Source organism: Capricornis sumatraensis, chromosome 2 (assembly GCF_032405125.1).
Source record: "Capricornis sumatraensis isolate serow.1 chromosome 2, serow.2, whole genome shotgun sequence".
NCBI classification, from domain to species: Eukaryota; Metazoa; Chordata; class Mammalia; order Artiodactyla; family Bovidae; genus Capricornis; species Capricornis sumatraensis.
The window spans coordinates 200,474,465-200,493,366 of record NC_091070.1 but is presented as its reverse complement, the minus strand read 5'-3'; the positions used below and the strand labels follow the sequence as shown (position 1 = coordinate 200,493,366).

Genomic DNA, 18,902 nt, shown 5'->3' with positions numbered 1-18,902 from the left:
AATCAAGAAGGGCTACGTGATGTTTGCCCAAAATTTATTTTATAAGAAAAATTTTGGTTAAAAAAAAGAGAGGAATAAAGGTATGAAAGGGACTGAGGCCTGGAAGCAGCATGGTAAGCCCAGCAGAGAGGAGAGGCCTGGTAATGGGCACTCCTATCCTTCACTAAAGCCTGGGTACCTGCTTGAGAAAGGAAAGCAGGAACCCTGGGGCAGGGAAGGGGACGGGGGCTGTCCTCAGTGACTGATGACCACTGAAACCTCCTGGCCCAGGGTACTGGGTAAGGAACCCAAAGGCTCTAAACCCAGGTGTGGGAATGCCTTTGCTGGGCCCCATCAAGGCCTCCAGGACCTCAGTGCAAGGGAAAAAGGAAAAAAGAGAAAAAAGGTAGCAGAAAGAGAAAGACAGAATTGGTGGTTGGGAGTTCTGGGCAGCCCACGCCTCAGCCCCTACAAGCTGATGGTACCGAGCATGGGCCTGTGAGGCATGGGCCCATCACATGGTGCTGACGTAATCTGCGAAGGCTTGTGATGAGTCCCACGAGTCGCTGACCACATGGCAGGTGGCCCGGAGCCGCCGGATGGCTTCCCTAGCTGTGACTGCATCCTGGTCCAGCCAGTTCTGGAAGAGGCGCAGGTGACCAAAGGCCCCACGGCCCCAGCGCTCCAGCCGCTTGGCAAACTCCAGAAGCCCATCTGGCTTGATGCAGTTGGAACTGGTAGGGGTGAAGATCAGAAACTCAGCAATCAATTAATCCCTGGTCTGTGTCCCTGCAGCTTTATCCCTTGTCATTTCCCACCCCCACGGGTACCTGATATCCAGCTGACAGAGAGAGGAGGATGAATCTTCCGAGAAAACATCTGCCAGGGCCAGTAGGCCAGCATTCCCTGGGGAGATGGGGAGAAATGCTCATCACCTTCACCCCAGAATAGGAAACAAAGGTATCCCAACCCAATTCTGGCTGGAGAGAAGCCCAGCCTCCTAAAGCCCCAGCACAACTGTATATCCCAACCCCTGTCTTCCCAGTGGAGAGGTCTGTGCCTTCACCCACTGAGTTTCTAGGTCAGAGGACTGGCTCCTTCCCCCTCTCCCTCCTCAGGGCCCTGTCCCCACCCAGGCGGTTCCCTGGCAGCCGGAGGCCCTTCAATGTGGAGTTGCCCTTCATAGCAGCAACCATCTCGGGCAGAAACTGGGCTGGGCGCTTCTCAAACAGACGGCAGAAGGAGAAGGTAATCTCTGTAAAGAAAAATTGGAACAAGTTCTGGTGGCAGCCTGAGAACTGGTGCTGTCCCACCTGCCCCCAGGGCCTTAAAAAGGGTTATAAGCATTTTATAGAGTCCCAAGAGAAAATAATTTGTCCAAATCCTCAAGCAAGGTTGCAGCTAAGTCAGGATTCAAGCCAGAGACTGAGCCTGTGCTCAATGTGGAGACTCTAGATGGACAGTTCTCCATTCACTCCCTTTTATGCAGGGGTGGACATTAGTGACAAGTCTCTGAGCGGGGCCTGTCCCTTCCCACCACCACCATTTCTGTCAGCTAGTGGAAGGTAAGAATACTTTTAGGTGAGGTAATCTACAAGTGACTAATTTCCCATGTTTAGGATAGGAATGGTTAGACTGGGGACCATCTAGAAGGAAGGTGATGTAGGTTCTATAATTTTATAGTTAGGAGGACGTAAGACTAAGAAAAGAACAGTGGCTTGTTGACTCGGTGAGACCGTGGCAGTTCTGCAGTGAGGACCAATGAGTCCCTGGGTTCTAGATGAAGAACTTACCTTGAAGAGTCAGATTCTGTAGCAAAAAGAGCACCTCACTCTGACAGTCAGCCAGATTCATGTCGTGGAAGCTCAGCCTCTTTAGGGTTAGGTTATACTCTGGATTGGGAGAAAGTTCATGGACCTTAGCTTTCCCAAAGAACAAAGTCCCCTTCTATTCTCTTCCCTTTATCATTCTAGCTGGATCATACCTTTGAGTGTCTGCAACACAAGCCCAAAATCTTGGGGAGAGGCAAAGGTGGCACTATCCAGGGACAGTTGCTGCAGAGAACCTGAGGCCTTCAGTACAGAGCAGAGCAGTGGGGCTGGCTGGGCTCCCCGTGGAAATCCCATCTCCAGCTGTTCCAGGCAGTTTTCTGGATATGGTAGGAAGAGAAGATTCCAACTGGTCATATCTACTTCACTCCCATGGCAGGTCTCATCCTGTCCTTAAGGGATTCACTGAAAAATCTACTTGTCCTTGAGTGCCTATATATGCTGGCAGGATGCTAATACACAGTTTAGTTCCTTGCCCTTAACGGTGCTTTTAATCCAAGAAGACTACTCAGACAAAAGTATAAGAAAGGAGTATGGACAGTGGTGGGCTCAAGTGGCACCAGTGGTGAAGAACCTGCCTGCCAATACAGGAGACATAAGAGACATAGGTTTGATCCCAGGATTGGGAAAATCCCCTGGAGAAGGAAATGGCTACCTACTCCAATATTTTTGCCAGGAGAATCCCATGGACACAGGAGCTTGGTGGGCTGCAGTCCGTGGGAGTCACAAACAATCAGACATGACTGAACCAACTTAGCACATGCAGAATGGTGGGATATGAGACACATAGGAATTAAGGGAACATATAGCATGGGGACTCATCAGTTTGGTTCTTGGTTCAGACCCCTTTTTGGAACAGATGTGCTAGTGACTCCCTCCTAGGCTAGTGTTGGTCTGAGATCTATCCAACCCATGGTTATCTTTAAAATTGAAATTCACTCAGTTGTGTCCCAAGTCTTTGTGACCCCATGGACTCTACAGTCCATAGAATTCTCCAGGCCAGAATACTGGAGTGGGTAGCCTTCCCTTCTCCAGGGGATCTTACCAACCCAGGGATCAAACCCAGGTCTCCCACATTGCAGGAGGATTCTTTACCACCTGAACCACCAGGTAAGCCCATCTTTAAGATTAGCAGGCTCTAAAGGGAACAAATTATAGATAAGCCAGGAATGTGGTGGTTTAGAGACCTGGATTAGAAAACTTTGCCTGGCCCACACAAATACACCTGCACATTTGTGAGGAAATACACGCACACAATGCTTCACCTGGTATCTCCTCATCCCCAATTATGTTGCTAGGGGTCCCTGCATTCCCAGGCACAGCTGGGTTGTCCCTCTGGCTGGGGTGGTCCACACGGATAGAGAGGACCCGCAGCAGGGGCAGGGCTCGCACAATGGCACGTGTCAGCTCCAGGATGGGCAGTGGTGAGAACAGGTCACTGAGATGCAGGGCACGGAGGCGGCATCCAGCCTGGACTGACAGGGCCCGCAGGCTGTCCAGTAGACGGAAGATATTAGAACCCAGGCCTATGGCAGGAAAGACATTAGGTCAATCGTGGGAGTTACATCAGGGATAACATTGAGAGACAACTTCAGATATTTTCTATTAAACTACCAAATCTGAGCTTTGGATCAGATTATTTTCAATGATTCTCAATTATTCATCCATTGTCTTGCTTTTTCCTCAGGTAACCAGCCGACTGGTGTCTACTCTACTGGGTCATACCCTCAAGCATCAGTCAGGCCAGAGTCACAAAACATGATAGAATGTGGGGCAGCATGTGGTTGCTAGCTGAATGATGGACCTAGACAACAGCAGAGACCTCTGGACTTTTCCTGTAGGTCATGGGTAACATTTAAAACTAAGCTGGAGAATGACAGTGATCCAACAAGGAATACTTTAAAAGCGTCATTGGGTGGGAATGGGGCAGAAAACCATATCCCACAGAAGGGAGTAGTAGGATCCAGAAAGGTTAGGGTAATTAATGCCACAAAGCAAATAATCCTGTGGAAGCTACACACCTTTATCTCTGGACTGAGCAGGCTCCTGTTGATTCATTTAACTAAACCTTAACTAGCCCCTGGTAAATAGGTTTTTTTTTTTTTTTGCTAGATAAGTCATGAGCAGCAGATCTTGTTCCTACCTGATAACAAAAGCATGGGATGAGAACTGGGGAAATAAGAGTACTGTGAAAATAAAAGGATGGCTACTTAACACCCAGGCTAGCTTACATCAGTAAAGACTTTCCAGGCAGGTCCTAAACATAAAAGAAGCTAAAAGGTGAAAGAAGAGTGACTGGCAGAGTAAACTTTGGATATATCAAGACCTGAAGGAGAAAGTAGCAGGTTCCAAGAACTGAAAAATTCTCAATTTGGCTGGTGTGTGAAGTATGAGGGAGGGAAGTATTCAACTATAGAGGTGAGCAGGGATAAAACATGAATGACCCTGTAAGTAAAATTTAAAAGTAGGTGACAAGAAGCCACTGAATTTTTAGATGAATGAGTTACAGATTTGCACTTTGAAATTACTTTGTGGCATAAACAACTATGGTGAGTATGGAGGAACTGCTGAAATGATGAATCCAGGTGAGAAGTAATGATAATCTGATTTAAGGATGTGGAGATAAGTGATTCTGACAGATTGTAAAGATATAACTTGTATCTTTAATATATGTGGAGTAAGATATATCTTTATGTGGAGTAAGAATCCAGGTTTCTTTTGGGCAACTGAATCATCTGTGATGTCATTGAGAACAGAAGGAAGAAGATGAATTCAGCTTGGGGAATGTGGTTTATAAATACTGTGATTCCTAGTTGTCAGATGGAAAAACTGGTCTGAGTTAAGATAGGTGCTAATGTCAAAATGGGGGTGTCTTCAGCATGGTTGGCCTTTGAAATCAAGGAACTGGGCAAAATTGTCCAAGAAATGTGTCAAGTGGGAGAGCTTTGAGAAACTGAATATTAGGGCAAATAATGTCCAGAAGGGAGAAGAAGTCAGAGGTAGTAGAAGTGAGACTATTATGTAAAGAAGAAAATGCAGACTAGTAGATGTCAAGAATTAATATGAGGACTAAAAAGTATATATTGGATTTAGCAACACAGATAACCTTAACCTGGGTCACCTCTAGGTCCACAATGCAGTAGAGGGAATGTAAGCAAGGCTGAAGTGGCTGTGAGTAGAAGAAAGCACAGATAACTCTTAAGGTTGTCTATGGAGGGCAGGAGAGAATAGGACAGTAGTTCGTAAGTAGAATATATGGAGGAGGTATGGTGGTGGTTTTTGGTGGATACCTGATCCAGAGAAGAGAGGCAGCGTTGAGTAGTTAGTGCTTTAAAAGCATGAGTTCTGGACCCAGGTTACCTGGGTTTGAATTCTAGGTCTATAATTTATCGACTTATCCTGGGCAAGTCACTTGGCTTCACAATTTTAAGGATTAAACCAGTTTTGAGAATATTTGAAGTATGCCAGGCACATAATAGGCAGTATATAAAAGTTCTTATTAAGGCATTTGAAAAACGAGCTTTCCTAGGGAGGTGAGTGTATGGATCCAGAGCAAAAGCAAATGAGTTAGCCTTAGACAGGACAGCCATTTATCCCACTGATGAGAAGAGTGCAAATGTAGAAGTTTATAGGTTGGTTAACAAGTTGAAGGAGTTCATGTGTGATGGCCTCTATCTTCTCTGTGAAGCAGGTGAGGTTTGCTAAGAAAGGAAAAGAGGAAAGGACTTGGAAGTAGTAGAGTAGGAATGCAGCTGACATTGCAAACAGGGTTCATATGAGGTTGATGACCAGGAATGTATATAGTACACCAATCTGCAATTGTGTGACTTTAGCAGCATTCAGCAACATAGGCAGATTCCTGGGTTTAGTCAGAACTGAAGTTTGGCTAGCTGGGCCCAACAAGGTAGGCAAGAACTGAGGACTGTTAGGCAGGTTGCTGGTCTGATCTTTTTTAAAAAAACATGTCCCACACCTTTTTGTACAGCTCCTTTGATATGACAGGTAAGATACAACCTCAGCCCTCTCCCACCTGCCTTTGGTTAGCTGACCGTATCTAAACTAGACTTCAGATTCTCACTGCTCCTCAGGAGCCCCTGCTTCCAACTAGATCAAGCCATAGACCATATATCCATCTTCTGTAGCATGAGCCTGTCACTAAGTCTCTTCCCTGAAGTGGGTAGGGCCACATCTCCGGTTTCCTGATCATATCCCCTATCCGCCTGCCCCCCCCCCCCCCCCCCCGCCGGCCCCCGCCAGGGTTGGGCACAGCTGGTGCTGCTGGGAGACCAAATCAGCCCTCCAGGGCACTCACCATTATAGGAGAGTGTGAGGCTCTCCAGAGACACCCAGGAGCTCAGCAGGTGGCACAGTGTCAGAGCCGCCTCTGTGGAGAGTGGAACTGTGAAGAGCTCCAAGGTGGAAATGCTGCGGAATCGTTGGGAGGCTTCCAGTGCTGGAAGCCCCAGGCAGCTGGGATCTGATCCATCCAAAGCTCCACAAGCCACTTCTCCAATTTCCATCTCTTCCCCATCCTCTTTCTCACCCGCCACAATGAAAACAAAGTCATACAGGTCTTCAGATTCTGCGCCACACCCCTGACGGGTGCGAGCACCCTTCTTCCCTGCAGCTCGCTTAAAACGCTTTAGGGGCTTAGGCTGTGGGGCTGAGCTGGCTGGAGCCCGTTTAGATGAGGATGTGGAAGAAGAGGAAGCAGAGGCAGAGGAAGTGGTGGCTGGAGCAGAAGGTGGGCGTTTCGTGCCAGGAGCCTCATGGGAGGTGGCTGGAGGGAGTGGCTCCCTCTTAGCGTCTGTGCCGCCTGCTGTCAGGCTCTCCTGTGTGCTCCGGCGTGTTACCCGAGTGGCAGGTGCAGCTCTTGCCGTCTGCTTGGCTTCACTCTTACGCCGGGAGGCCATCAGAGCTGCAGCACATCGCTCAGCAGCATCTCGGCGAGGCCGGCGGGAGCCCAGCAAAAGCGACCCTTCATCTCGGGATGGGGCCCGGCCTCGGGAGGCCTCTCCACAGAGGCGGCAGGGCAAACCACCAGGGCCTGGCTGCCAGAAGCCAGCACTCATGGTGAGGATAAGAATGAAAAGGGCTGACTCGGGCACAGGCCAGGAGTACAGTGACACCTGGCTGACAGCCCCATGGTGAATAAGCTGATGTAACAGCTGCCGAAGTGACTGCTGAGCAGCCACATCGGAGAACAGCAAGTGGCGGAACTTAAGGGTGTGCAGGGAACTGGCCAGGGTCTCCAGAACCCTGCGGTTAGGCTCGGCCACCAGCTCAGTTGCACCCTGCAGCATGTTGCAGATGGTGAGCTGCCGGACATGGCGGGAGCTATGCAGGAGAGGTGAGAAGCGCTGGTCACAAAGACGCCTGTCAGAAGACACATCAATGGTCCCACGTAGAACATGGGAAAAAAAGGCCTCCATAAACTTGGCTCGCCAACAGGTCACGCTCTGAAAAGCAGAGAACATTCCAGACAGCTGTGATACTAAGTGCTACCCATGGGATCCAGTTCCTTCCTTCCAATAGCTAATTACTAAGCCAGGTAATGTTCTAAATAACATACAAGTTCATTTAATCCTCACATCTTTGAGGTATATATTACTATTAGATCCAATTTACAGGTAAGAAAAACAAGGCACAAATGTTATTGCCTGTGGTTATATAATTAAGTGGTAGGATTAAGATTTGAAACTCAGGAGGGAATTCCTTGGCGGTCCAGTGGTTAGGACTCTGAGCTTTCACTGCCAATGGCCCAGGTTCAATCCCTGGTTGGGGAGTAAGAATTCCACAAGCTGTGTGGTGCAGCAAAATACAAAACCTGAACCCAGGAAATTTGGTTCCAGAGACAGTTTTATCAAAATGTGTCTCGAGTGAAATACTTGTGTTATTTCACGTTTATTTTTAGAATCTGATCCTACCTTTTCATTCTTATCACTGCCACCTTTGTTCAGCCCCTTATTACCTAACATCTGGTACTTCATTAGCTTCCTGCTTGCTCTCCTTGTTTCCCTTCCCAAACTTTTGCACAGGTCCACTGGGTTTAATCTTTGTATTTAAAAACAACTCTGATTATACTGTTCTCCAATACCCCTACTGAAATCCCCACTGCCAAGGGGATTAGGGCAGCAGCACATTTGAATTTCCTCAGCCTGGCAGGGAAAGCTGTCCACAATATGGCCTCTGCCTACCCCAGAAGCTGTATCTCCCACTTGCTCATGAAAGCTTTGCTTTGGCAAAACTGGTCACCTCATGGACCCAAACCTGCCTTTGTCCCTTCCTACACCTGCCAGAAATGCTCTCCACTGCCTGGTCAAACAGACTTCCTGAAAGGACCTATCAACATTTTGCTCTTTGAGGCTGTTCATTTCTCCGTAAGGTTGTAGATCTCACTGACTGGCCCCCCTTTCTACTCCACCTCCTACGTTTGGAACTCATACTCAACTATTCATGTCTTTAGACAATGGTAAATATGTCTCATGGTATTGTCACTCTGCCTGTGTACATCATGTCTAATCCCAACCAGATCAGAAATTCCTGGAGAGAAGGGACCAAGTCTTAGTTTTCTCCAAGGTAATACTTAGATGGATATGAGGCTACTCTTCACCAGGCTGCTGCTGCTGCTGCTAAGTTGCTTCAGTCGTGTCCGACTCTGTGCGACCCCATAGATGGCAGCCCACCAGGCTCCCCCGTCCCTGGGATTCTCCAGGCAAGAACACTGGAGTGGGTTGCCATTTCCTTCTCCAGTGCATGAAAGTGAAAAGTAAAAGTGAAGTTGCTCAGTTGTGTCCGACTCTCAGTGACCCCATGGACCGCAGCCTACCAGGCTCCTCCGTCCATGGGATTTTCCAGGCAAGAGTACTGGAGTGGGGTGCCACTGCCTTCTCTGATACATTTAGGAGAACTCTAAACACAAGTGATTTTTAATCTTTGGAATACATGAAATTTACTATGGACTTTTTCTCCAAAATTCATATGCCATGTACCCAGACTTGGTGATTACATCTAAGATCCAAGCATCTTTATTTTCAAATCTCCCCCCAGATGATTCTGATGTATATATCAGAGATTAGGAACTACTGCTACTTACCTCAAAAGGACCTGCCTACCTCAAAAGGCAAATACTTCTCTAAATCCCCATTCTTTCCTAAGGTGCATGGAAAGTCTGATGACTGAAAAGTGCCAGCTCTGCCACATATTCAACCTCTTCATTTGTGAAATGTGGATAATATCACTTTCAGAGGTTTGTTGTAAAGATCAAATGAGTGTAAGTGTAAATTCAAGCACTTTATAAACTGTAAAATACAAAATGTAACTTTACTGTTAATGATAATTACCCTATATGGGAAATGGACTTAATGGAGGTAAAGCCTGTTAAGCAGGGTGCTTATTTAGCCTGAAGCAAAGGTAGGGGCCTGAGGTTCCTCAAATCTAAAAATAAGACAGTCCTTTTGGCTTCTACCCTACCTCCATGCATTCCTCCTACCAGACTGACCCTCAAAAGAGGTTCTTGTCAGGAGGTAGGCTCCTATTCTCAGGCAAAAGTGTCATTCCCTTTGCTGGAGCTGCTCCCTGAGAGTGCTGTAATAATCACGAATGTCTTCATGTTTGAGCTAACTGGATGGCAGCAATAAAAAGACCCCTCCAGCAGCAGTGTGGGGCATGAGGGGAGCAGGAAAAAATACCTGGCAACCAAATCAATACTTAGCCTTCATGGAAGTAAAGAAGGTATTCCTGAATCCTTCAATCCATCCTCACTCAACACATTTTTCACATATTTGCTGGCCTACACAATCTTGAAAGATACTTGCAGGTAACCCTAGCAAGGCTTTAACTTCACAAGTGAAGTAGATGGTTACTATGAAATCTGGGGCTAAGATAATGGACAAGTGTGAAAATCAAGGTGTAAGTTTCCAACTACAGGCATGTAGAAGATGAACTTTAGATAACTACGTGGGTTTTTCAGACATTTTATTGGTTCATGAAGACAATGGGAGAGAATACTTGAGATTGGAACACCTCAGACCTGTGATAACCAGTGAAAGCAACATGACATAGTGATTAAGAGCATGTGCTCTAGGGCCAGGCTGCCACAATTGGATAGGTCTGCCATTCACAAACTGAAACTTTTAGGCAAATCACTTTTCCTCTTTCTGTGTGTTTCATCATACATAAACTGAGGAAGATAACTATACCTACATGACAGAATTATGAAAAATGTGTAAAAAAATTAGGTGACAACTATCAATGGGTCCTTTTTGATGAATTAATGCATAGATAGCAACTTACTGTCACTTTATTCCATCACCACCTTGTACAAGATTCTATGCTAAAATTTCAAAGCTGAAAAAAAACCTGAGACACCTAAGTAGTCCAAGCTACTCATTTTGTGGACTTGTACACTATAGTTCAGACAATGCAAAGTAATTTGAATATTTTCTTTTGGGAAATGACAAACCATCAAAAAGGTGAAGTGGCATTTGCTTGCCAACACAACTAATCCTTGGCCCATCCACAATGGGCTGGTAGCTCAGGTACTGGTCAGGAAAAAATGTGTGTACAAACCAGGGAGAGCTAAATATTTTCTTATACTAAACTTTTAGAGCCATACTCAAACTATATATTATCCATTGTTTTTCTGATAAGAGGAATACTTTATGGAAGCAAATAAAAAATGTGTAAACTTTTTGGAGTGTATATGTGTGACAAGCCATAGGTATTTGTGTTTATAACACTGAGACAATTCTGAACAGTTTCAAATTCTGGGCTTTTTTTAAAAAAAAAGATTATACCACCAGATCATTAAACATTTTTACCACTATGTATTTAACTATTTCTAGAATGACTAATAATTTTGAAAATAGGATGTACTATGTTTAATAATTTTTATATTATTGAATACTTAAATTGTTTATAACTTTGCTATAATGAACATCTGGAAATAAATCTTCATGAGTATCTCAGTTTTTATATACCATAAAATATAATTTTAGTTGAAGAATTTGAGCATTTTTTTAAGACTCTTGACAGTTATCATCAGATTACCCACCAAGAAAGTTGTAGCATTTCTGCTCCTGCCAACAACATATTAAAATGCAAGTTCTGTCCACCCCTGGAATTATCTCTTATAAAGAGGTAGAATTTTACTTTCCCATTTTTTATTATTAATGAACATTTTTGTATACTTTGTGACTTATGCAAATCTTTATTCATTTTACTGTTTGCCTTTGTCTTATTCTCTGTATCCTTTTATTTTGCAAATATTGGTGCAAACATTCATAATTTCCTAATTTATGCACCTTTTAAATCGTGTTTGGGCTTCCCTGGTGGCTCAGACCAATAAAGAATCTGCCTGCAAAGATCTGGGTTCCATCCCCCTGGGTTGGGAAGATGCTCTGGAGACGGAAATGGCAACCCAGTCGGGTATTCTTGGCCTGAAGAATCTCACTAAATGGTGTTTATAGCGTTGGCGTTTTATGTGGCCAAATGTGTCTCTATATTTTGTTGTTGTTGTTCTACCCATTTACTAACACTATACCCTGAGACTAGATAACCAGTCACCTTTATTTTTAAAACTTGTTTTGTGCTTTTACTTTCTACAAAGTAATCTTTAATATAAATTTATTTATTATAATTGGAGGCTACTTTACAATATTGTATTGGTTTTGCATATAGAAATTGAGTATACTGTAAAGTGAAGCTCTTTTTTTTATTTTAAATTTATCTTTTAATTGAAGGACAGTTGCTTTACAGAACTGTGTTGGTTTTTCCCAAACAAGACTCAACTATTTTTTCCAGATGGTTAACCAATTACTAGAGAACCATTTATTGAATAATCCTTTATTTCCTCATTACTTTGTTTCCAGAATATCTATTTTAGAAACAGATCTCTTAATATACACATGTACTGCATAGTTTGAAATATTGCTTTATAATAGGGCTATGTCTATCTTGCGCACCACTGTATACTTAGAACCTAGCATAGTGCTTGGAACTGTACAGTAACTCAGTAACTTTTTGATTATGAATGAAGTGAAGGTTACTGTTACGTGAAAGTGGGAAGTGGAAGAAGACACTCTCTGAAATGGATATGTTCCAAGTTAAGACCTTTGTGTAGCTGACTGTGAGGCCATCAGGCCTGGGGCTTCCTAAATATTCTGAAATACTCTGAGACAAGGAAACAGCTAACAAACGGACATTTCTTTCCAGGAAGCTTGAGATAATGGAAAAATCTTTCTTGAAGAGAAAGATACTACAATCTCCATCACTTCCTAGTCAACCATACTACTTGGGAAACAGTGACAGAGTGAATCATGTTCTTTAAAGATTGCAGAAAGCTATTTCCATTTTCTAACATTCTTGTGTCCACTTCTCTTCCTCTTAAGGCCTAAATCCTATACATAATGCCTGATAATTTCGTTGGCCCTCAGTGTCTGTGCTGAACGCCAGGGGCTGCATCTAGATCTGGAAGTGGGAAGCTAAAGGATATGGAGCTGAATGTTACTGAACCTAGTGTATACTCACAAAATGTATCTGCAGTTCCTGATAAGAGCTTGTTGTCTTGTCATCTGGCCTCATTCACCATGTAACACCCAATTCAAATGATTACTTCCTGGGAAAGACTTTCTTGTTCTCTTTTCCTTCAACCTCCTTGCTACACTCAGTCATACGACTTGCCCTGCCATACATGATGTATTTGTTTGCAGATTTCCCCAGTAAACTGATAGTTTCTCAAGACTAGGGATTATGTCTGTACTTAAAAGATTTAGCATAAAACATGGTATGTGGTAAGCTGGAGTAAATGTTTATTGAACTTAGTCTGCCCTGTCACCTGATTATGCAGCAGCAACAGAGATGAGAGCTCCGTTGAGTTATATCTGAACCAATGATTAATAGAATCTTAGGGCTAAGAGGAGTCCTAAAAGTCATCTTGTCCAACATCTCCAACAATGCTGAATTTCTTTTACAATACCCTTGTGTCAGGTGGTTATCTAGACTCTATAAACACTTAGTGATGGGAAGCTTATTACCTCTGGTATTAGCTTGTTTCATCACCAATAAGCTCACAGTTTAAAAATTCTACATTCAGCTTAGCAAAAATTTATCTTCCTTTAGCTTCCACCCAGAACAAACCTATTAATCCCTCTTTCAGATATTTTAAGACAGTTCATATTGCTCAGGTCTTCTCTTTTTCAGGAAAAACATCTCCAGTCTTCCAAATGTGACTCACAAGATGTGGCTTTGACTTCTTTCTCCATACTCCAGGGATAGCCTGACCATTGCAGAGTCAAGCAGGTCTATCATCCCCCATGTCCTGAGGTCTACATTATAGTTATATTAGTTCACACAGTTCAGGATACAGTCATTATATGAGTGGTTTCAGCACACTGTAGACTAAACCCCCTTAATGTTTTTTATACTAGCTGCTGCTAAGTCAGACCCCTCCACCCACTACCCTGAGGTCATGAAATTGGAATTTTTTAGACTCAAGAGTTGGTTTATTCTGTTCAATTTCATCCTGTTAGGTTTGGGCATTGTTCCAGCCCTATCAAGACCTGAAACCAGGTTCTGCCATCCAAGATGATCACTATCTTTCCCTGTTTTATGTCACCTGCAAACATGGTGAACAAGCAAGTCAGTGACGAATGTTAAACAGGAAAGAACTTTGTGACAAGCCCTTGGAGTCCTCTTCTCAAATTCATCCCGTGCCTGCCCCTGCACTTTACCAGTACCCAGCTTGTGTTTGTGTGCTATTCCTGCTTTCACCGTGCAAAGTCAGGCCAGAGCTCTACCTGATGCCTTAACTTACTTCCAAACTGGAAGGCCTTGTCTTCATCAGCTCATCCCATAGTCGGCGCCAAATGGCCTGAGTGGAGAGGCCTGTAGAGAGAAATATCACATTTACTTGGCTACTCCTTGGTCTCCATGACTGAAGTACATCAGCCTTTTAATGTCCTTTTCTAGGTACACAGGAGCAATATGGCAGTCTGGTAAAGAGCACTGGCTCTAAAGACAGACTGTTTGGGTTTAAACAGCAGAACAGTCTAGCTGTGTGACCTTGAGCAAGTTACTTAATTTTTCTGTACCTCAGTTTCATTATCTACAAAATGTAGTTAATAATAGTGATCTTGCAGAATTGATGAAAATATTAAATAAGTTTCTCCAGATAGAGTGCCTAAATCAGTGCTTGAGACAAGGATGAATGTTAGCTGTTAACATGTATTTAATGAGGAGCTTAGGAAGTAGTCTGATAAAACAGAAAAACTAAAATTTCAAAAGATTTGGGCTTGGGAATTCCCTGGCAGTGCACTGGTTAGGACTAGGTGCTTTCACTGCCAGGCCCTGAGTTCAATTTCTTGTCGGGAAACTAAGATCCCTCACGCCATGAGGCAAGACCAAAAACGCCCAAAACAAAAGATCTGTGTTCTACCTGGCTTTGCTCTTAATTGTGGTGTGCCTGTGGTTTCATTTTTATTAGTAAAATGGGGATCAAATACCTGTTTTATGTTTCACAGGACATTGAGAAATCAGATAAGAAAATAGGTGTGAGGGTACTTTTTGAAAAGCATGAAGTTCTATGCAGGTATCAAGTGTCATATTTACCTGAAGAACATCATGGTGCCTTGCTTACAATCACTGAGAAAGAGACAGAAAAACACTCACCTTTCTTGAGGGCAGTTTCCTCAATCCTCTCCAAGTAATATATATTGAGCAGAGGTAAGATGCTTTGAAGTATTGGGCCTGGGAGGGCTACAAAAACCAAACACAAAATTTACTTTTTTCTCCCAGGGTTGCAAGCATTATTTATTCTACTGGAAAGGAAAACAGAAAGACAGACTTCTCATTTGACAAGTAGAATCTTTAGAAGCTAACCTAAGTCTAATTCAAACTCTGGTCCACTTATCTTCAGACACTTAGTTTGCAGCGGGAATTTCAGAGGCATGCACATCTTCAAGGGTGAGATAATCCCACAAAGCAAACAGATGGGCTCATTTAGGAGCTGGCAGTTCACTTCTGCCCAAGCATAATGAACCATTCTGCATTTAAAAGGTCCTATTGAATATGTGTGATTTTAAAAAGTCCTTTATAATCTGAGCCCTACTAACTTCTCCAGCTCCCTGCTTTGCCCCCTATACTTCAGTCATACTAAACTTACCTTTTTTCATTTACCTACCTCCCTGCTTTCTGCCTCTCTGCCTTTGTTATGCTGTTCTCTCCATCAGGAATGTTCTTGCCATTTTCAGCATATCAACTACTCATCTTTCATATATCACATGCCCTTTACTAAGCCTTTTCTGAATTCCCTTCTCACTCTTCCAGACTGGCCACTTCCATCCTTTGGGCTCCCACTGTACCCTGAACTAGTACTTTCCTATGAAGAATATAAATAATTAGGTTCTATACTCTTAATTCAATATATCTTAAAAACAAAACTCGCTCCTACTAACTTCCCTAGATCTGAGAGTCATTATAATATTGTGGCTAAATGGTATAGTCTCTAGAGTTGGGACAAAACTGGGTGAAATACTGATTGTATCAGTTAATTATGAATTCATGGACAAATTAATGTCTTTGAGCCTCAATTTCCTTAATTTTAAAATGGAGATAATAATAACTACCTCTTAAGATTGTTGTGAAAATTAAAGAAGACCATACTTGTAGACTTGAAGAGACCAGACTTGAAGACTGTACCGGCCATAATTTCACTAAATTTTAGCTATTATTATTCCTATTCTGTCAAAAGCTTCTCTGTCCTGCCAAGAACAAGTTTTAAGATCTTGATACCTAAGGAAATTCTTTTAAAACTTACATTCCAGGATCTTTTATCCTTACTTGTGCAGTAACTGAATCCTGATATCCAAGAGCTTAGTACAATTCTTTGTACATAGTAGGTACTCAATGTACCCGCTGAAGAAGAGCATTAATTCCATTTGCTAATATACTAATGAAATATCTTTACTGCATTCAAGATAAAGTCCAAGTTCCATATCTTGGCATTCAAGGTATAACATACCTATTCTATTCCTCATTATATCCTTTCCTGCTGCCTCTACTCATTTTCCCCTTTTCTCTCCCTACACAAAGAAATGCTAGTGCACTACTTCCAGGAAGGCTTTCTTGGCTGTTAGCCCACACTGAGACCTTGCTCCAAAATAGCACTGCTAGCAGGCCTCTTACTTGGCCCTTCTAAGAGGCCTAACTTGATTCAGCTCTTTCTGTATGACTGTCCACCTGGGCAAGGCCCATAGGAGCTCTTCCTCCTTTGTCCCTCCAATATGCTCCTCTCTGTATAGCCATCCCCTTTCACAGACATTCTCATCCCCTATTATTCACAAATTCTTCTCTACCTTTCCTCAGTCTTCTTAAGCCAGGCTCTTCCTTGCTATTTTTTGTGTGTGTGTGTCAGCTGCGTCTGACCCTGAAACTCCATGGACTGTAGCCCACCAGGATCCTCTGTCCATGGAATTTTCCAGACAAGAATACTGAAGTCAGTTGCCATTTCCTCCTCCAGGGGATCTTCCCAACCCAGAGATCGAACCCGAGTCTCTTCTTTCCAGCTCATATCTTTAATGCTTTGCCTTCCCAACTTGGGAACTTCACCCTCAGTCCTAGTCCCTCTTAGGTTTAGCATTTTAGAAGTTCCAGGCTGACACAGCCAGATCCACTCTATCTTCTTCCAAATTCCCCAGGACTTTTCTGAGTCTCCTGCCCAGATCCAGAGACTTTTCTCCCATTCCCCTTGGGTCAGCCTGACCCTGTTCTTTTTAGTTGTTGGTCCAGGGCCTCCACAATCCCCTCCCCCTCACCAGGCCTGAGGACTGCTAACAGTCTTCCCTCACCAGACAAGACACTTGGGCCTCTTCAGGAAGGGTGCCCCACCCCCACTTCACCAAGGGCCTTCCTGCATCCTTGGACCTCCTTAACCACTCCACAGCTTTGGGGCTTATTCCTGAAGGTCCAGCTCCCCAAATTTCAGGGTCTTTTCTCCACATCGGCCTCCTCAGGGTGTAATCCAAATCCCCCATCCGAGGACCTTAAGCCCCGACTCCTGACCTTATGGGAGGCCTTCCTCAGGCCTTCCTCCAGGCAAAGACACCACTACACTCCCTGAGGCCTACACTAGACCCTCTCACCGCCAGGGCCTAGGGCCTCCTCTCCTGCCATCCCCTCCCCCGTCCCGGGGCCTTCGGCCTGGCCTGGCCTGAGATCTCCTCACCCAACTTCAGCTCAGGCCTCCGGCCCCACCCCCTCGCACCAGCAGTCTGTCAGGCCCAAGGCCTCCTCGGCCCAGGCAGGCAGGCCTACCCCCAGAGCTCACTTTCCTCTCTTTCACACTCACTATCCGTGCCCACTCACTATCGTCCACCCGCGTTTTCCTCCTCAGCTGCCTGGCTGCCACCAGCAGTACCCACCCCATGGCCCGGCCTCCTCGCGCCCATCCGCCTGCAGGCCTCTCCGTTACTCGGCTTGCCCCGCCGCCGCTGTACTGCCAGGCCCCCCGACAGGCTAGTCGGCTCACAGTCCCAGGCCCTCATCCCAGTGCCCCCGGCCACCCGCCTCTGCTACTCAGCCTGGGCGCCCTCAACCCAGGCCGGGCCTCGCGGTCCCGGCCGCTCTCAGGCCCCGGGCCTTCTTTCACTCCACCCAGACCCAGGCCCCCAAGCGGCGCCGCGCCCCCTCTCAAGTTCGGGTTCCCCAGGCCCTCGCCGCGCCTGGGGCCTCCGTGGCCCTTCCCGCCTGTCCGTCATTCGCACCTCAGTCGATTGCCGACCCGCTCCGGGCCTCCCTTCACCGGCTTCTGGCCCTTCCTCGCCGCTCCGGCCAATCCGAGCGGCCTCCGGCGCTCCGAGCCCTGCCCGTCAGTCAGTCGCTCCACTTAGCTTGGTACCCGAGGCCCTGGCCGTCAGTCAGTTCGCTCCCTCCAGCCCCGGGCCGTCAGAAAGGCCTTGGCGCCCCGAGCCTTTCGGCGTCTCCCGCAGCTCCATCCCCTCACTCTCCAGTCCGCTGGCTGTCCTCGCCCAGCGGCTTGGCCTCCACAGTCCCGGCCCCCACGGTCTGTCAGGCAGACAGCGGAGGCCGCGAGCCGTCAGTCTGGTTACGTTGCCCTGGGCCTGGCCTCCTGGCCTTAGGCCGGGCCTCCAGGCCTCGGCCCCCGCCCCCAAGTAGCAGTGCCATCGCTGCCCGTCCGTTCGACATCCGAGGTTCTGCAGCCCGACCCAGTCCGAGTGTCACTTCGGTGACCAAGGCCCGGCTAGTCAGCCCTGCCTCTTGTCGCCCAGGCTCTGCCCGCTTCACCCCAGACTGGGCCTCCTGGCCTCGCCCCCCGAGCCCCCCAGCCAGGCCGCGGTGCGGGTCCACCTGCCAGTTTGGTCTCCGTCTTTACTGTGCCCAGTCCTGCCAGTCACAGAATTCTTGCTCCGACCCGAAGGCCTGACTTCCAGTGCCCAGAGCTGGGCCTTGCCCCAGGCCTCCTGGCCTCGCCCCCCGCGCCCCCCGGCCGCTGGGCCGCCTCCGTTCGTTGCCAAAGGTAGCCCCTCATCCCGCGACTTACCCCACACCCCGCTTTCCAGAACCCCCATATGGGCGCTCACCGCCCGCCCGCACAGCTCGAACAGGGCGGGGGGAGCGCTGGGGCCCGAGGCCGAGCTCTTCGCTGGCGCCGCCTCCCGGGACGTGGCCTCCATGGTCGTTGCTGCCGCTACCTCACAGAACCAGCAACTCCGGGCGCGCCAGGCCTCGGGCGCCGCCATCTTGGGGAGGTGCGCGAGTCCGCGAGTAGCAGTCTCGGGCCGCCATCTTGAAAAGGTCAGCAGTTAGGACGGTTCCATCGACGATGTGGGGAAGACTGGGAACTGCGCTAAAAGAATATCAAGTATTTTTGCATACTTCCCAAGTTTCTTAGAAAGCAATAATTCAAATAACTCCCCAGGTAAAATATTTGGGCCTGGTGTGGCTAAGTGGGTATTCCTTAGCAAATCCTTCTCTGGTGCAAATACCAGCTATCCCTGTCCCCTGCCTCTGGACGGTAGTACATGCCAATCGGAGCGTGTGTTCGCCACTACGACTTGTCTGCCGCACTTCCGGCCA

The 18,902-nt window shown here is 46.3% G+C and overlaps 1 protein-coding gene across 1 annotated transcript; it reads right to left on the bottom strand.

The window, feature by feature from the left end:
• Window positions 1–82: 82 nt before the first annotated feature.
• LRRC41 (leucine rich repeat containing 41) lies at window positions 83–18,565 on the bottom strand. Its single transcript, XM_068964285.1, has 10 exons — window positions 18,367–18,565; window positions 14,478–14,564; window positions 13,624–13,694; window positions 6,121–7,267; window positions 3,074–3,334; window positions 1,964–2,128; window positions 1,773–1,871; window positions 1,112–1,234; window positions 810–885; window positions 83–713 (listed from the first exon to the last, which is right to left on the bottom strand). The coding sequence occupies exons 1-10, from the start codon at window positions 18,563–18,565 to the stop codon at window positions 494–496; spliced, it is 2,448 nt and encodes an 815-aa protein (XP_068820386.1). The 3' UTR covers window positions 83–493.
• Window positions 18,566–18,902: the final 337 nt, after the last annotated feature.